Source organism: Mizuhopecten yessoensis, unplaced genomic scaffold (genome assembly GCF_002113885.1).
Source record: "Mizuhopecten yessoensis strain PY_sf001 unplaced genomic scaffold, ASM211388v2 scaffold7987, whole genome shotgun sequence".
NCBI classification, from domain to species: Eukaryota; Metazoa; Mollusca; class Bivalvia; order Pectinida; family Pectinidae; genus Mizuhopecten; species Mizuhopecten yessoensis.
In genome coordinates this window covers 811122-824179 of record NW_018407322.1, presented here as the reverse complement: position 1 = coordinate 824179, position 13058 = coordinate 811122, and the positions used below count along the sequence as shown (strand labels likewise).

At 38.0% G+C, this 13058-nt stretch overlaps 2 protein-coding genes across 2 annotated transcripts in view; one reads left to right on the top strand and one right to left on the bottom strand.

The window, feature by feature from the left end:
- Positions 1 to 12024, bottom strand: part of LOC110454659 (pecanex-like protein 4) — an 18724-nt gene extending 6700 nt beyond the window's left edge. Inside the window, exons 1-9 of the mRNA XM_021504292.1 lie at positions 11870 to 12024; positions 8682 to 9566; positions 7887 to 8060; positions 6777 to 7300; positions 5839 to 5975; positions 4863 to 5343; positions 2990 to 4198; positions 2569 to 2689; positions 186 to 372 (exon numbers count right to left, since the gene is read on the bottom strand). Of these exons, the coding sequence (XP_021359967.1) occupies positions 186 to 372; positions 2569 to 2689; positions 2990 to 4198; positions 4863 to 5343; positions 5839 to 5975; positions 6777 to 7300; positions 7887 to 8060; positions 8682 to 9376 (3528 nt within the window). The 5' untranslated portion in view covers positions 9377 to 9566; positions 11870 to 12024. The remainder of the gene's footprint in view (positions 1 to 185; positions 373 to 2568; positions 2690 to 2989; positions 4199 to 4862; positions 5344 to 5838; positions 5976 to 6776; positions 7301 to 7886; positions 8061 to 8681; positions 9567 to 11869) is intronic.
- Positions 12025 to 12417: 393 nt separating this feature from the next.
- The window catches only part of LOC110454662 (mediator of RNA polymerase II transcription subunit 17-like), a 16495-nt gene continuing 15854 nt past the window's right edge, over positions 12418 to 13058 (top strand). The window contains exon 1 of the mRNA XM_021504296.1: positions 12418 to 12536. Coding sequence (XP_021359971.1) covers positions 12418 to 12536 — 119 coding nt within the window. The remainder of the gene's footprint in view (positions 12537 to 13058) is intronic.

Below are 13058 nucleotides of genomic sequence, written 5' to 3'. Positions count from 1 at the left end.
GGGGGGGGGGGCTTTCTATTGAGTATTAAAGGTGATGATTACTACAAAACAGATTATCTTGTTAGTGAATGTATGATGCTGTTAATTATGATACAGAGATAAGAGACTTACTCTGTTGCAGAGTTTAATATCTACTGATAGTTAGAATTACAGGAGAGAGATTTCTTTTGTTATAGAGGTAATACCTGTTGATTGTTATGACCAAGAGAGAAGAGATTGGGTTTACTAGCCAGTACAGCAGAATTCCACTGCTCATCAGACTCCAGCCCAATATACCAATCCCGGTCATATTCCTCCATGTACTCCTGTAGCTCCTCTGGTGAGGTGACCTCTCCCAGCAACATCTGGTCCAACATCAGCTTGAACCCATATCTACAGGTACAAACAAATACACGGTACTTATAGGTACCAACAAATACACAGTACTTACAGGTACAAACAAAAACACGGTACTTATAGGTACAAACAAATACACAGTACTTACAGGTACAAACAAATACCCGGTACTTATAGGTACAAACACACACACAGTACTTATAGATACCAACAAATACACCGTACTTACAGGTACAAAAAAATACACGGTACTTATAGGTACAAACAAATACACGGTACTTACAGGTACAAACAAATACACGGTACTTACAGGTACAAACAAACACACAGTACTTATAGGTACAAACAAATACACGGTACTTACAGGTACAAACAAATACACGGTACTTACAGGTACAAACAAATACACAATACTTACAGGTACAAACAAATACTAGGTACTTATAGGTACAAGCAAATACTAGGTACTTATAGGTACAAACAAATACACAGTACTTATAGGTACCAACAAATACACAGTACTTACAGGTACAAACAAATACACGGTACTTATAGGTACAAACAAATACATGTTACTTACAGATACCAACAAATACACCTTACCTATAGGAAGAAACACATATTACCTACAAACAAATACACGTAACTAACAGGTGCAAACAAATAAAAATTGTGTATATGGTGTGGGAAAACAGGTTTCTAGCCTAAGTGTTTGTTTTACTGCTTTCTATGTGTATCCCTTTATTGCCATCCTAGTGTAACTAAAGATTCGGTACGGCTATTCTATCGGCGTATGTAGCGATATCACTGGTGCAGTCTATTTGTTTACATGGGTGTTTACTTTTGAGACAACCAGATTTTGGGGAGTTACCGGAAGCGGTTCAGGGTTCACTGCGCATACACCATAGATTAAGCCAATCAGAATGGGTGTCCGATATATGTTACATAGGGCCAGGAGGCTGGGGTATAAAAGCGGATGCACGAGCAAAATCGGGGACTTGCGTGGCTGGAAAGTCGGCTATACCAGGAGGGGAAAACCCCTCCACCGAGGCGCTGAAAACAGTGCTACCGATGTACTGAAAGCAGTACACCCACGTTAGGGAACGTTAGGGTAAGGTTAAGGCTGGTTAGCTTGACGTATTTCAGTGTTCCGGGAGAGGGTGGTTTTCACCGTTGTAGAATAGTTACATTTACCTATAGGCCTTATTTTACCATGTGGGGGCTAATATATATAGGTTCACTACCCTTCATTCTTTTCTCTAATAAACGTTAGTTAACATTGAAACAAGGTGTTGATTGATTTATAACTCAGAGACTCCTCCACATCTGACGGACCTGTGTCTGACTGTACAGACGGACACAGCGGGACATTCTTGGTGGATTGCCGCTGGTCAGTTTGTCGATAATTTGGGGGAAAACCTAAATTACTATACGATCACTTTCATCTACCGACGCTGGACAGGCTATCCCCACCGACGTCCTATTACAATAGACACAGAAAAAATTACCTACAGGTACAAACAAGTACAGAATGTCTGAGATCAAAGCTGGTGTGACCTTGACATTTGACACTAGCCCAACAGACACAGATATCTTGCTTACGTGTGTGTTAGCTACAGAAGATTTGGTGATTCATGTATTGTGTAAAGAACTTTAAATAATCTCTAACTTTGAAGATCCTGACAATTACTAATTTGATTATTATATAATGCTTATTAAAATGAAGGTATGATGTACAGTTTTATGGTAGTAAAAATCCAAAACGCAGGTCTGTATGACATTCAAGGCGATTGCTCACACATGTACATTTGTTTTTTGTAAGTTGCTGATGGCCAAGACAACTTCTAACAATTTCCTATCTGACCAGTTCTTATTGACCAACTTGACCTTGAAGGCTATGGGAGATGTACACCTATTGTCCACTGTCTAGTGATCATATACCTACTTCCTTAAGTCATCTTTATTTTCTTGCTATTATGCCTTACATATTTTAGTATTTCAGGACATGCACAATACAACACAACCAAAAGCTCCATACAATGTACAATATACATGTTAACATATTCTACACGGCCAACAGTCAATATAGTAAATACAATGTACATGTCATGTATAACAGTATTATAATTAGCACAGTCAAAAGTCAGCACATTTTTACTGTGTTTCTCTGAAAGTTACAAATCAGTTACAGTACCAAAGCGATGTCTCATGTACAATTACAAACTGGTATACCTGAAGCACTTGAGGACGAGAGTATGCAGCTCCTTGTCCTCTGATAACCAATCCAACATGGCGTTCCAGGGGAGATCACCTGTGTAGTACTTGTATAGGGTGCTGGCAGGACTGTAGGACACTAGACAAACAAATTTCTGTTAACGATGATGAAGCACTAATGTAAGTCTATTAACCCAGTGTTGCTGATATCACAAGTCACTAGTGTAACTTCATTTACCTATTGCTACTGTCATTATAAGTCACTATCGCAACTAAATTTAGCAATTGTTGCGGTCATAAATTATCTGTTACAAATAATGAAGAATAAACTAATATCCAACTATCTGAGAATATTTCAATTACATTTGTGTAAAGGTAACAAGAACATTTCAATTAAAATCCATATTGTAAGCTTAAATGTATGCAATTTATTTTTTACCTTGAGCATCAAATATGGAGTAGCATGCCATGACTAGCTGTGCATAGCAGTTCATAAGAGTATCATCTTGGCCAACATCTAGAGCCACTTTCTCCTTGGACTGCCCCGTGACTGACCAGTCTAGTGTCCCTAGGACAAAGCGGTACCACTCCCTAGGGAACTTGTCCAGGTACCGAGACAGCTGAGAATACTCCACTGGCAACTCACGCCACCGTGCAGGCACACTAATGTGGAACGAATGAGGACATTTAAAGTCGGGGGAGCCGGCCAGGTTAGTGACAGGTTTGTATATAGAGTTGTTACCCATGGCCCCGTTTTTAGAGGAGGACTTGAAGGTTGTGAAAGTTGGCTGTAGCACCTGCTTTGGCTTTGTAATATCTGAAGCAGGTAAACCAAAGTCTAACTCCTCAAACAAATCATCTAAGTCATCCTTATCATTGGAAAGTTTGTTTTTACTCTTTGAGTTATCTATAGATGGATATGCTTGAACATTGGACTTCTGAGAAGTGTTTTTGATAGTCTTGTTATCAAGGATTCCATCATCTGACCACAAGCTGTCGGCAAAACTATCTATAGATGTCCATGATGTCTGCCGCTTCACTATCGGAGGTTTGTTAACCGTGACTACCGTATCCACAGTTTTAGTCTCTGTCCTGGAGGTGGCCCCAACCACTCTCCGTGGGGCTGTAGGGGGTGACAAGTTATTGTTCATAGTCTCTAGGTTATGGTTGATTTCCTCCATCTCCATTTTCTCTTTGCCCTCTGACGAGTCACAACCACTATCACTGTCCTGGTCCACAAACGGTGGGGTGGTGCTGCATTTTGAACGGTTCACATGATGCAGTAGTACCCACACTAAACTTTTAGAAAAAGCTGTCATTGTGGTCTGATAACTATCGGGACTATCTATGATTCCTGTCAGCACGTTTCTGGCATCAGAGTAAGTGTGGACATATGCTGCATCCACGGGTGTAAGGGTGTGTAAGGGATACTGGTTCAGTGACCCAAGTGCAAACCCTCGCTCACGTTCAAAAGCTTCCTCAAAGATGTCATCGAGTCTGGCAGCCTCGGCCGTGTGACAGGACGTCTCCTGTAGCTCCAGACCCTTGATGTTGACTGTGCAGTATCCACAGCCTCGCTCTAAGATCTGTACCCAGGCCAGACGGTCCTGGAACCTCACCAGATAGTGATTGCCTGGCACTGGCTCACCTACAACACAGTAGTTATACATGATAGACACAAAATAAATGCCTTAAATTTGTGTTTATTTACCTAATATTGCAATTGTGTTTTAAAAAAGTTTATTCAAGAGTGTTTTGATTTTTAAAAGCTAAATAGACAACAATGAATGCATGTTTCTTGTTCAAATATGTCAGAATATTCCCATGGTATCTGAATTTAGGACTCTTCTTGTGAATTAACATGAAAAAATAAGTCATATACTTTCAGCAATGAAAATTGGAAAATTTTCACTGGATAAATCAATCAACATCAGAATGATGTTTTACACTACAGGTAGTGAAAAGAAAAGACTCTGAGACAAACAATTTGTAAATAACAGAATATGGAATGGTTTCTCATAAATACTATATACATATTTCACTTATATGTCAAAATACTCCATATACCACGTGCACTTGAACTTGGTATTTATGAAAATATTGGTATTCTGTCACACACCTTAAACATATATGGTATTCAATAGGCCACCTTTAAACATTCTCTCTGTCTTATTATAAACAGTCTAGAGGTAATTCATAGTAACAATGTATATATACTAGGCTACCAGATATTCTCTGGGAAAATATGTATTTTACTGTAATATCAATTTAACTTCGTTTAAGTTACCTTATTCAATCCCTTTCATACATACCTAAACTCCCATCTGCAAATGCTGTTCTCAAGACTTCAGCAAATTTCGGAGCAAACTGTCGGTAAAACATGGAATCAGCACACACATTTGCTGAGGCTCCAACAGCTTCAGGCCAGAATTTACTAGGGCGTGGAAAAGTGATGAAGAAGACTGGCAAAGTGAACAGAGGTAGGAGGGGGGCAGACAAGGCCGTGGCCACTAGTATTATACCCAGCACCACAGGGAACAGAACAATGGACAGGAAAAGGATGACAGCTGTTGACCCTCGACGCTGTTTCTTGTCCGTCCAAGATGATATCAAAAGAGACAAACAAAAATATAATTTGTTCAAGAACTGGAAGAATCTGTCTCTACACAGCCCTATGATAAGTGAGAGAATGGGCAACCCAAACTCTATAACTGTTGAGTTGGTGCTAAGAGTGACTAGGATGAGGTGTGTAATTGACAGCTCAAGCAGTGAGTTGGTCGTGCTCTGCCAGACCTACAACAGCAAATTTACAAAATACAAAATAATTAAGCAATTGGTAGCAGTGATATATGAAATAGTGGTAATCTGTAATTACTGTCCAAGTTAAGGTTATGTTCCCTTTTTCTTATCTTCATTCTTGAGCATCATCACTTTAAATAAATAAATAACTTATTTTGTTTACAACAATTATGAAACAAGTTATTTCAACTTATATTAATCACTCTGGTTTGCCCGAATGTTAGCAGGGGTCTTAATATGGGAGGAAACCGGAGTACCCTGAGAAAATCCACATGGTCGGCAGGTGACCCCATACTTGTTCACATCCGATCAGGGAATCGAACACCGGCCGCCTTAGTGAAAGGCAAGTGCGGAACTCACAGCGCCACCCGACAACCATCAGTTTCATTTATAGTTTTTAAATACCGATACTCACTATTTTTACACAAAATACAATACAATATAATAGTTACTTATTCAAAACATTAATGATAAATTATGTATACATACCCAACGAAAAACTCTGACCACACCAAAAATGTACCAGACTGATGTATATGTAGCCAGATTTGACCGCAAGGATTTACTGGTCGGGTCAGTACTGGTCACCAGTAAAGAACAATAAGCCAACATGACCAGTGGAGCCACTGAAATAAATGTAAGACACTATACTGTACTAGGCATAAAAAGCTAGGAAAAGCCACAGAAATAAGACACTATACTGTACTAGGCATAACAAGCTAGGAAAAGACACTGAAATAAGACACTATACTGTACTAGGCATAACAAGCTAGGAAAAGTCACTCAAATAAGACACTATACTGTACTAGGCATAACAAGCTAGGAAAAGCCACTGAAATAAGACACTATACTGTACTAGGCCTAACAAGCCAGGAAAAGCCACTGAAATGAACAACATACAGTACAGCCATGATATGATGTTGCCATTTCACTTACAGCAAACATATTTCAATGTCATTTTTTCCTTTTTTTCATAAAAAAATCCTGTGCCCATATAATTCTTGATAGAAATAATATTCGGAATAAGATTCATCAGTTTGATATGAATTGTCAAACAAAGAGGAAATCAAAGAATCAATCTGAGTTAGGAGGGAATTAGGGGATTCACAGAACAGAGACGAAGGGGGCGACATTGACCCCATTTTAACATCCAATAAGGGGCTGAATGGGTAAACATGTTACCTGACTGCCTGCAGCATTAGAGTGCAACTGGGCGACATTTCAAATATGTCTATGATTTTTGACATTTGACTTTACTGATTCAGCACATTCCGGCTTAGTAAGTTGTTTTCAGCGGTTTAGAGTTGAAACACCGGTCAAACAGACGTTTTTCGAAAGATTGAAAAATAATATACATGTATGCTGTAAAACTGATCTCCAATAAAAACTAGATCACTGAACATTTCATTGGCATTATTACTACTTACCCCAGTTTACAATTATCCTTCGAAGAACACCTAATGGTTTTAATTTTCTTTTTCTATCTTTAAACAAGTTTGTCCGGGTAGCTGTTGGTGGATATAACATATTTCTCCACAACCCTAGCACAATGTATACACTCTGGATATCTCGCACAATCTTTTCCATCACACACAATCCAATAATTACATATCCGAGGATTCTCCAAACACTGTCATCATTTGTCACATTGTAATTGACGAGTCCTGATAAAACTCCAACAATCGCCAACATGATGAAGTGGTAAAGAAACTCCAGTGGTCGCCATTTCCACAGAAACTGACAGTTGTGGTTGGAGTTGCTGGCATCGTGACTACCCGAGGCCACCTTGTTACGGGTATGTATGAAGGTGTGCACCTGGTCCCCGAGGCCGCCCAGATCTGTGCTGAGGAGGTAGCCACACACAGCTGATATCAGTACTGACCCCAGACTCGCTGAGATAAAGTAGGCCCCCAGGTACACACCTAGGGACAGTGTCAACATTACCACTAGTCTGAAAGAAAAGGAGGATGAAACAGGTACAATAACATCACAAAACTCTGATACACTTATATTTTGGTGTTTTAGAATCAACAAAAAAAACAAAAACTGTTTTAGAATCAACAAAAAAACCAAAAACTTACCAGTATATTTTAACTAAACAATATCAATAATAAAAGTGAAATCCAAAACTTCACTTTTTATACATGTGTTAGAAAGTGAAAGTACAGATGCAGCACATTCAAACATAACATTCTTTTAGGACTTGCAAATACAAAATGGTCTTGGAAAGTAAAGGGATTTCTCAAAATGTTTTATATATATAATTTGTACATCTTTTGACAACTTGGCAAATCATTGTTTTCATTAATTCATCAATGTTAACTTTAAAAAAAAGAGGCACTACTTCAGTTCATAAAATATCATTATAAAGAGATATATTTATTCAAAATTGTCAGTTCTATTGCTGTTTGTGGTATATAAGTTGCATGAAAAATATTAGAGTTGCCTCCCCTAAGGTGTATCATGTGGTGGATAAAACCAAGAGGTGTATTTGAATAGGTTTTTACAGATGATTAAAAAAGATTAGTATAACTCACCGAACACCAGTTGCACTTGTTGACCCTCCAAGAAGGTGCACATGCACTTGTTCGAACAGCCAGTAGAAGACGGCGTCTAGGGGAGGTAATATTCCAAGCATCCATAATAATGGCAAGAATGAGAAGATGACATGGAGAGTTTGGTCTGTGGACAAGAACACTGTGGATAGGAACCTGAAAAGACAAACAAATGAGCGGACATCCACATGTAAGCATCGTGCAATGATTCAAATTAGATTTATTTTATAAATGACATACTGATATGATAGTCAATGCTGTGATATTGAAAATATGTTTATGATATTAATTCACTTACTTTTATTCTAATGAGATTTTGTTTGATGATATGATAATGAAATAATGAATAAAATGAAATAATGAAGTAAATCTATAATGCCCTTTTATCTGCTACCTGCAATAGGGATCTACTATTTCACATTTAGTGTATTTATCATCAGGCAGAGTTTGAGCAAGAGGCCCAAGAGCATTATAATTAACTGTCACCTGAGATGTACTATACAGTATAATGTTTTTGTTAATGCATGTAAGTTTTCTATCATGTCAGCAAGAAAAAACACTAAAAAGCATTTGAATGAATGAATTACTCATGAGAAATAATAGCTTGTTGTAATGAGCCTTTGGCTTAGGTGACCTAAAATTCCTATAAATCATGCTAAACTATATGACTCATTATAGATAAACAAACTCTTCACCAAGACACTAACCATGACATAAAATGGGTTTGGGCAAGTGGAATTGTACACAACTGTTCAAAGTTTGTAGCTTTGAACTTACCTGTACAGAAGATGAAATGTAATACACAAAAACACATAAAAGGGTCGCATCAGGGGAGACAACTCCCAGCTGTCCAAAGTCCTATATGTGGCAGGCTCTGGAGGGGCTGCTACAGTGAGAGGGTACTGCGCAACACAGAGAGTGATCCAGCCAAAGCTGTAAAGTATGACAGTCACTCCAGTGTTGTAGCTGTATAGATCCCCTAGGGTTGTAGGGAGTAGGTACCACAAGGCAAATCCACACATACAGCCCCCCACCAAGGAATGCAGTACTATGTTTACAATGAATTTTTTCTTAGGTGCAACAAATTCAAACGTCTCCACACCACAACATGAGAAAAAGTCAACTTCATCATCCTGAGCAAGTAGATTTTTCTTGGTGGGAAAAGGTAAGTCAGATGAACCCTGAAGCTGGACAGCTGTAGATAAGATCTGTGTTACAAGCACAAAGACAAATATGAGGCATCCATACACAATCACGGCAATGTAATCTGTCACTGTACCCAGCTCCACAAGGAGGGTGAATACACCCCCTATCAGAAAGGGGATGATAAACAACAACACCTGGTTCAGATACACATACACTGGCGCCTCATAACCAAGCTTCAATTTAGGGCCTCCAAGGATGGTCTGAGGGAGACGCTTGTAGAAAAAGTCTCGCTTGTATTCGTTCAACAAAGGTATTCCTGTGCCCATTTTGTTTAATGTTTGATAACTTTCCAATCTTCCTAGAATACTAATGTACTTTTTTTAATGGTGTGGTGATTTCTGAAACAACTCTGTCAAGTTGGACTATGGTGAAAGGACAGCCTACGTCTATAAATGTCTGGAGGCAAGATCCGTTGCATCAGTTCTTCCATCATGGCGATTGATCAAATACATCTACCTGAAAAACAAAGGGATATGGCTGGAATGAAAGGATCAAGTTACAGTTATTATTGAAGTGTGACATTCCATGGTTTAAAATATTTACATAGCTTAGAAGCCTGACAGGGCTAATCTGATGAAACCATCAGATAACAAGTTAGATTAAAGTAACCTAATTAGCTGATCAGGGGTGGGGGGACAACTTCATGTCACAAGATTGATTATCTGTGTCTGTATAATGTGTTTGTGACGTCAGCTAAAGAAGGGTGACCTAGGTATGCTGCATTGTACTGGTATTGTAATGTGTTGCATTGTAATTGTCATGTGGGTGTAGCATGCAAGATGATTGGTTGAGAGTTTCTTCTATTCAGTACTCCTATATATAAACCCTTGCACATGCAGATTCCTACTCTTCACATACTTTGGTAATGGCTCCGACCCTAGTGAAGGGGTTTGGTATCAAAATTATAGCTGGTATGTTTAATTTATTTCTGAATAAATCAAACGTATTCTGTATTGATATAGAATTTATATCATGTAAATGTGTAAGTGCAATTTTTATGTGATGATATATTTGTTGTTTCTCATGTACAAATATTAAAATGGCAAAAGTAAGAAAGGGTGAGAGAGGTTTTAATTAGTTGCAATTGTTCCTTGTAGGTTGTTAGTCCTGTATCAACAACAAATGAAAAGAAAATCAATCTACCGTCTTCCTAATTATGTGTGGAAAGATGAACCAGTGACATTCATATCCAAAGGCCCACAGACAGATCTTGAAAAATTCTTCTAGTCTGACCTATATATATATTTTCAAAGTATCTGCGGAAAAATTAGCAATAGCCCTGACGTAAAATCTACTAGCCAGGAGTGTCAAGCTAGTGGAATTGTACACAGCTGCAGTGCACATGTAAATCAGTATGAACTTGCACTTAGCTCATGGAAATCTACATGGATATATCTGTGTATGTGTACCTATAGGTGGCCATGGTAACATGGGAGGCATATATTTACTATATCTATGCTCACGAGGCATAGGCAAACTAACTAGGTAACACAAAACAACAGCATCAATTATTACATTGTGTAACAGGAAAAAGAGAAATGCAACAGCTAGACTGAGGTTCAAATACGGGACCCTCTGAACTCTAGACAGACGCTCTAACCAATTGAGCTACCTGGTCGCCAGGGATCGATCCAGTCTGTTTGCTACACATTGTATTTAACATGGAAATACTATCAAAAGATTTAAATATTTCAACTATATTTAATTTTAATACAAAAAAACGATTATCAACCTAAATTAATCACTCTTGATGGCCTGGATGGTAGCACGCAATACATTGTAATGTGAGAGAGAAATGGAGTATCAAAAAAAAAAAAACATTGTTGTGTGACAAGTGATCCATATACTTCTTCATGTCTGATCGGAGAATTTTAATAATAACACCCCAGCCGTCTTCTTCTTCTTCCACAAAAGGACAAAGACTCCAAGGTTGGAGCAATAACTGTCCGTGTGCGCATGTAAGTGGGGTATAGGGTGCCTATCATAATATACAGAGGTACAGCATTTGACCGTGATCGATGTATTGATGTGAGGACAGTGCAGACGTATGTAAGGAATGTTTAGAGAGGACTAGTTAGGATTCATCACTTGGGTGACTCAAGGGCACCGGTTTGAACACACAGGACAGCCAAAAGTTAGTATTGGCAAGGAAGGGTTGTATTGTTGACTATTGGGGATTGTTTACAGATACAGAATACAGATACAGAAGCTTTATTTTACGTCGAATATTATAAACATACAACATAAGCTACGAAGAGCTTGTATTTCGACAAACACATGTAAAGAACAAAATACATAACAAGAATTTTTTACAAAATACACATACATATTGAAACGTTAAACAGTAAAAATATGAAGAGTTGGTCAAAATGCTGTAAAAGGCAAGTGCTATATCCACTAACACACCTTTTAAAACTTTCATATTAATTTCAAATCACCAATTATCAAATAATCAACACCGATACTAATATCGTTAATTTATATATATGTTAACTGCTTATTCGGACTCACAACCACAAGTATGAAAACACTGCAATTCATCTTTTTTCTTTAAATTAGTTCATGATCGGTTCAATATTTGTTGATTTTAAAATTTAATGGAATAATTTAAAGTTAGGAGTACACAAAAACTTACTCAATGATTTGGAAAATGACTTTTTGATAAGGGGTGCATTATACAACGTGATGTTACTTCCAGTTCCATTGTTTATGTTGACAACATTGATACATACAAGCATTTCGACAACCACACTATTTACCTGAGCGTTTTTCACGTAGTCGGGAATCTGAAATACGAATAAGAAAACTACGTGCATGAGCGGACATCAATGGTGTCGCCTTGTGTCAAAATGCACTTGAGCTACAGTAATATGCATTTCTTGAAACTGACATTTGGCACGCATTCCAATCACCATTGGGCCGCACTAATAATAGAAACCAAGAAAAGTGAAAATCCGGAAATTTCGAACTAAACCTTTTATCAATGTTATTTTCATTTCTCAGTAAATAGGGAATATATACAACAAAGAGAAAAACAAACGAAAAATGCGAACATTTTTATTAAAAGCACATGGAATATAAAAAAACTAATGACATAAAAATGAACAAAAAATCTGCAAGTTTGGTGGCTATCATTTAGTTTCGAATGTTTTTGTTAATTCAATCTAAATTGACTCTTACACTTTACAACCAATGTTATTTACCTCAAATTTCATTAATAAAATCCGATTATGGGGGTTTTCGTGATGATGGATAAAACTGTTTTTTTTTACGAAAATCGTATGCCTAGCTCTTCATATTGAAAAATATGGCGGCGGCAGGAGTCAGTATTTGCGTCGAAGCCGTGCAAGAAAACCAAATACAAGAATGTCGAGTTGTGGAGAGGGCAGATGGAGACGGCCAGGAGATACAGGAAGTATACGTCCAGTACGTAACTCAAGAATAGCCCACCCGTCTGTTACCATGCTGTTCAATGCACATTTTTTACTAATATTATGGTCTTCTTTACTAATATTATGGTGTTCAACAAAGCCCACTTGTCTTTTGACATTATTTAGGATTAGCCACAGCGGCCGTGGAAAAACAGATGTTCAGTTTTGCCTGTCTTGGTCTCCGTTTGCTGTATAGGCGTATTTGAACAGGTTGGGCACAGCCTCTCATTATTGGTAATCATCCAGCATATATCGGGTCCAGTACACTCTGCCGATGGGCGCGTCTAATTACCCAATACTACCCAATACCACCCAATACTACCCAATACCACCCAATACTACCCCATACTATCCAGTTATGAACCAAATACTTCTTTATTACTGTGAAATATCACCTTTGTAGACGTTATTTACTTCCATCTGTCATATTTTATCGGGAAATATGCGATTTGGTGCCGAAAACATCACCGAATTGCCGTGACTATGACCCAATACTACCCAATACCACCCAATACTA